General features: G+C 61.2%; 1 protein-coding gene across 4 annotated transcripts in view; it reads left to right on the plus strand.

The window, feature by feature from the left end:
• The window catches only part of CTTN (cortactin), a 33,402-nt gene extending 27,943 nt beyond the window's left edge, over positions 1-5,459 (plus strand). For all 4 annotated transcript variants that reach the window (XM_061202229.1, XM_061202230.1, XM_061202227.1 and 1 more), the window contains 4 exons: positions 613-702; positions 2,622-2,763; positions 3,580-3,651; positions 4,159-5,459. In XM_061202229.1, coding sequence (XP_061058212.1) covers positions 613-702; positions 2,622-2,763; positions 3,580-3,651; positions 4,159-4,295 — 441 coding nt within the window. In that variant the 3' untranslated portion in view covers positions 4,296-5,459. The remainder of the gene's footprint in view (positions 1-612; positions 703-2,621; positions 2,764-3,579; positions 3,652-4,158) is intronic.
• The last annotated feature ends 541 nt before the right edge of the window (positions 5,460-6,000 follow it).

Consider the following 6,000-nt stretch of genomic DNA (forward strand, 5'->3'; position numbering starts at 1 on the left):
GCCCCCGCCCCCGCCTTGGCTTGTGGCCCCTTCCAAGCTCTGCTTTCACTGTCTGCCTCCCGCTTGTAAGGACCTGTGATGACACCGGGCCCACCTGGGTAAGCCAGGGTCACCTCCTGCCTCAGGTCCTTACCTTGGTCACGTCTGCAGCCTCTTGCCCTGTAAGGTCACACGTTCACAGGACCCTGGGGGTTGGGACGTCCGCATCTGTCCACCGCTGTCCATCCTCTGGCCTCCCCAAGATTCACGTCCGTCCTACGTGCAAATTCCCTTCACTCCGTTGGAAGGTCCCTGGAGGTCTCAGTCCGTTACAGCATCAGCTCAGAGCCCAGGTGGCGGCCTCCGGATCAGGTGTGCGGGGGCACTGCCGCCTCTGGCTGGATCCGTCAGCCCTGGGGGCAGGACTGCGTGGGCCACCGGGCCGTGTCGTGAGAAGACTTGACCGCGTGACCTCGGCTGCAGGGCAGACGCGCCCTTGACGTCTCTGCACTGCGTCTCTGCTCCGCGTTGCTGCTCCTTCCTCCGGCAGCGGCAGCGAGCGCGCCTCATGCTTGGGGGAGGCCTGGTGACGCGCTTGGTGACGCGCTGACTGCCGCTGTCTCTGCATTCCAGGAGCAAGCCCGGGCCCAGAAGCCCACGCCCCCCGCGTCGCCCACGCCCCAGCCGGCCCAGGAGAGGCCGCCTTCGAGCCCCGTCTGCGAGGTTGGTGCTTTTATCCGCTTTGCCCGTGAGTCTCTGACGACGCGCGGAGACGCCCTTCCCAGCTCAGCGCCCTGTGGACGGGGTCCCTCCCTGCGCTGCCCGGTGCCCGGAGGGCAGCCCTCCTGAGCGCGGGGCCTCTCGCCTTCCTCGGCTTCCCCGCTGGCCTTCTCACCCGCCTGCCGGCCCCACTGCGCTCTCCTGAGCCAGCCTCCAAGGGTCAGCCGGTGCGGGTCTTTCCCTTACCCACTCCCTGCTGCCCTCGACTTGGACCACACTCCCTTCCAGGACCCTTGTCCCCACCCGGCCGCCGCCTCTCGGCTCTCTTCCCTTGGCCTCTCTCGAGCACCGTGTCCCCGGAGACTCTGTCCTCGGCCCTTCCTCCTCAGTCTTCAGTCCCAGAACCTGCTCCTTTGACCCCTGGGTCACTGAGCCACCGGCCCCCCTCCCCATGGCCCCATGGCGGGGTCTCCACAGGCTCTGTGGGCCCCCTCCCAGAGCAGCTCGGCCCCTGCCGTCCACACCCACACCCACACCCGGCCCAGCCCGAGTCCTCTCTGTCCCGCTGTCCCGTTCACTCACCTGTCTTCCCTCACCTGGATGTCACCACTTAGAGCTCACTGAGTCACAAGGGGCTGAAACTGACTCAACTTGGCTGAGGCCTAAAGGGGCTGAGGGTGCGGGAGCACCGTGGGCGGGCCTGGGCCTCAGGGTGGTCTGTAGGCTCGCCCCTCTGCCTGGCGGGTGTGGCAGGTGTGGCGGGTGCGGTCTTAGGATCTGGAATCCCGTGGAAAGGGGGCCCCTGTGCATCCGCCCATCGGGGCCCACTGCTGGGCCCGTCACTAGCAGTTGGTCCTTGGAGGAGGCTGGAATGACACGTTGTCCTGGGCGGGGCAGGGAACCCTGCCCGAACCACGTGACGGGGGAGGGGTGGGTGTGGGCGGAGGGGCTGCTGCGGCAAGATAGGAGGTTAGGGCATTGCTGGCGGCCCTGTGCAGTGTCCCCACAGTGACCTGCTCGGGGTGACGCCCCGACCACTGAGTGGCTCTGCGCAACCCCGCAGCACGTCTGGCCCCTCATTCTCCGGTCTGTTCCCCTCGCCTCCAGGGGCACTTGACAGTAGGAGTCCGTCACTCCCTTGTTTAGCCCTGGAGTGGCGCCCGGTCCGGGTGGAGCCCCGCCCTGTGGCCTCTGGAGTAGCGCTCCCGGCCTGCCGCACCCCTCTGTCACCCTCTGTGGGAAGCTGAGGCCTGACCACCGGCTCTCCCCGGGGCTCTCCGTGTGCGCCTTCCTTTCCTGACCCGCGAGGGTGCCCTCAGGTGGACCCCGGTCGGAAACGCTGGTTGAAGCCGCTGTTGGTGGTGGATGGTTGGGAACTGGGGTCGCGGCTCAGGTGGCTGTCAGCAGAGCGCTCTTGATGTCCTCTTGCGTGCGACTTGTTGGTCACTCCCTTGCCTCACCTCCACGGAGGGTTCGGTGAGGATGGAACCCGCCACCCGCGGGCTCAGCTGCCCTAGCCGGTGGGATGGGGTGATGCCGCGGAGCTGCTGGCAGAGGCCCGGGAGGGCTGGGCGCCCTCGGGGGCTTTGGGAGGCCTCGGAGGTCTGGGACCCAAAGAGGAAACGGGCCAGACCTGCCCCAGGAAAGTGGGGCGCTCGCAGCCGGCAGGTCTTTGGTGACGGCAGGACTCAGGGTGTCGGGGGTGTGAGGACGGGCTTGTGAAGGAGAGCCTGGCCCTCTCGGCGCTGCGGGACACGTTAGGACCCAGGCGTCCGCGGGGTGTGAGCAGGTGACGCCTCCCCATCCCCGTGTCTGTCTCGTCTCAGCTGGGGCTGAGAGTGGTCCGCGTGTCTCTCTTGGCCGTGTGGCCATGGTCGTGACCCGGCGCGGGCCACGGGAACTGTCTCCTTGACTCTCCCCAGGCCGCGGCCCCGTCGCAGGCCGAGCCGAGCTACACCGGTGAGCCCGAGCCGGTGTACAGCACGGAGGCTACCGAGTACCAGGAGGCCTATGCCCCGGAGGCCGTCTACGAAAGCACGGAGGCCCCGGGCCACTACCAAGCAGGTACGCGGGTCTCCTGCATTGCGCCCCCCTCTGCTTCTGGCCCCCTGCTGGCTGACCTGCCCCACCTCTGCCGGACTTCCGGGGCTCCTCTCCTCCTGCTGTGGGCCCCGGACCCCAGGGGGCTTGGCCTGGCCTCCCGGGGGCTTCCAGGAGATCCCTGCTTGTGCCGAGGGTGCTGAGAGGGGTGGGCGTGGAGGAAGGGGCTTCTGCTGTTGTTGTGTCAGGGTCGAAGCTCGGGAGGTCTTCCAGGAAGCCAGAGCACGTTGAGGTCTCTGAAGAGGGAGGTTTCTGCGCACTCTGAGAATGTTAGAGATGGATGAACACTCAAATTGGTCTTTGATTTCTAGAGATGAGGTTTCCTTTAATGTGTTTGGACAGATTTAACACAAGCCCGTTCTCCCACTTGGAGTGACAGGAAAATCAGTATCAGAATCTACACCAGGGCAGGGCTCTCACCTTCCCTGAGCACAGCGTAGCGTGAGGTGTGATCAGCTGTCTCCTGCTTGCCATTCATTTATTCGTGATACGACCTTTCCTAAAAGTAGTGCTAAATCTTTAAAATGTAAAACATGACACCCTGAAAACGGTCAGTGCCTCTATCGAGAGAATGACGCGGGGATTCGCTCCTTGGGGCCGGGTCCTCCCCTTGGTGGAAGGTGCCCGACGGCCCACGGTGCATCCTCCCGATTCACGCTCGGCACCCCTGCCACGTTCTCTCCTGACTGGCTCCTCCACCCGGACCTTAGGAAGGGGCGTCTGACGGGAGTGAGAGTGCAGCTCTGCTTCCCTCTCAGACCCTGTTCTGGTTTATTCTAGAGGAGGGTCCCTACGATGAATATGAGAACGACCTTGGAATCACAGCCATTGCCCTCTACGACTACCAAGCTGGTGAGAAACGCCCTGAGGGCCGGAAATGGTGGTGGCGGGGCTTCCAGTGGTTCGTCTCTTCAAAATCTGACAGAGCGTTATTTACAATTTTTAAAAAGAATTTATTTTGAAACAATTTCAAGGTTATAGAACAGTTGCAGATATAGTGCAAGGAATTCCTGTATCTCCCTCAGCCACACTTCATTTGCTCTGGGTTAGGGTTTTGTTTGAAGGGCTCTGCCCTGTCTCTGTATCCGCCCCTGTGCGTGCAAAGCCACCTTCATAGAGTAGGGGAGACAGCGAACTCTCCACTGCCATGGAGTCTCCACCCCCAAGGAGCCTCCACCCCCAGGACCCAGCATCCCCAGGACCCTGCACCCACATCGAGCCTCCACCCGCAGGACCCTGCACTCCCATGGAGCCTCAGTGGGAGGCCGCCAGCTCGAGGGGCTGCTGGGTTTTCCTCTGGTGGCTGAGCAGGGAACGCTGAGTGTGACCGCTGCTCTCTCTCTGTGCCCTCCTCCCTAGCGGGTGATGATGAGATCTCCTTCGACCCCGACGATATCATCACCAACATCGAGATGATTGACGATGGCTGGTGGCGCGGGCTGTGCAAGGGCAGGTATGGGCTCTTCCCCGCCAACTACGTCGAGCTGCGGCAGTAGGTAGCTGGCCACGCCCTTGCCGTAGCTGGCCACGCCCTCGCTGTCTGTGGCCACGCCTGCCTTCTGGTGTTTTCTTCAGGGTGCCGAGGGGAGTATGCATACTGCTTTTATATTTAATACTTTTGCTGATGCTTTTGAAAATGTTTACGCCACAGAACTTGCTAATATATTGTAATCATGCTCCTTGGAGGACTCGGTGATTGTTTTTATGCATTTAAGGTTTTTTTTTTTTGGTTTTGTTTTTTTATGTTTTTTTTTTTGCCAAATCAACTGTTGCCTGGAGCCACTTCGGGGACCTTTGGTCCTGAGTGCGTGTTGTCCCTGCCCGCCTCTTGCCCTCCGCTCCAACGAGGTGGGGGCAGGAGTCCCCGCCCAGGGTTTTGGAGGAAGAGGGAGGGTCTGATAGGAAGTTAGAATTGCGGGCAATCGCTAGAAAGTACGGGAGCTGTCCGCTCGGTCGGAAAAGCCTCTCGCCCTGTGAAATCCCACAGTATTTGCTGGGTTTCAGCAAAGACCCCGCCTTTCTCCGCGTCTCCCTCCTCGTCTTGTCCTCGTTCTCTCGCCTCCCCCGACGCCCGGCCTCCAGGAGGGCTGCTGGGCCCCTGCCCCCGCCCTCCCGCTGCAGTGTCACCAGTCCCTTAGAGACTGTCCTCCCGCTGTCCCCAGCCCCGGGCAGCTGGCCTGTGTCCGCCCTGTCGGGAAACAGCCACTGCTGGGGGAAGGCAGGTCCCTTCCCCGTGGTGAACCGCAGAAACGCTTCCCATCAAGGAGGCCGTGCTCTTTTTGCCGAAATATCATGTTAAGTGACAGCAAAATTTGATGGATTGACTTGGCTGAGAATGTGAGGTGAGCAAGAGGGAGCGCTGTGGCCCAAGACGCTCCCGTGGCCGCTGCGGGGAGCCCGTCCCCCGGGAGGGACCGGGAGGCCCCTCAGCTCAGCTCCCGCACGTGGTCGGGGCAGTGTCCTCCCGGGGGACCACGTGGAAGTGTCTGGTGTTGGGACACCAGTGACCATGAGGTACACGTTTTCTTTCCTGAAGTGCATTTGCTTTACCACGATTAGGTCGGGTTTTATATGCAATTCTTGTATCTAAATTTCTGTAGCACACCTCATAGGTATGATTTTTTTAAATTAAATATTCAAAATAAACTTTTTTTGATCCACTTGCTGCTGATTCGGTCTGCATTTGGTCGCTTCATTCTACAGTGGGGGACGGCTTTGCTGTCACCACCCAGCGAGGTAAAGCCTTGTATTTATCAGCTCTGGGCCAACTAGCTTCCCTTTTGAAGAGGCACACTCCTTAAAAGGTATTTTTTAGGAGATGAAATGTTTTAACTCTCGAATTATCAATTATTTCTGCAAGGATTCCAAGCAAGACGGAAAATGCTGTGTTTAAAACTCCTTTCTGAATTACAGTTTTCAAAGTAGATCGCGAAGTGGTTACAGTGTAGCCAAAGGTATCGTTTTCCTCGGGGCGCAGCTGTCCGTGTCCAGGAGACGGTGGCGCCGAGCGGAGGATGGGCAGGCTCGGGTGGCGGGGGGAGAGGGGTCGCAGCCGCTAGGTCGGCCTAGGTCGGCCGAGAAGCACCGGAGGTCGTGGGCGGCAGCAGAGGAGCGTCAGGACTGACACGCCCAGGCCGCCCCGCTGAGCGGTGGTCCGCTCGCAGTTGTACCGGTGCCTGCTTTGGAGCCTCCGACGGGGAG

Source organism: Eubalaena glacialis, chromosome 10, assembly GCF_028564815.1.
Source record: "Eubalaena glacialis isolate mEubGla1 chromosome 10, mEubGla1.1.hap2.+ XY, whole genome shotgun sequence".
NCBI classification, from domain to species: Eukaryota; Metazoa; Chordata; class Mammalia; order Artiodactyla; family Balaenidae; genus Eubalaena; species Eubalaena glacialis.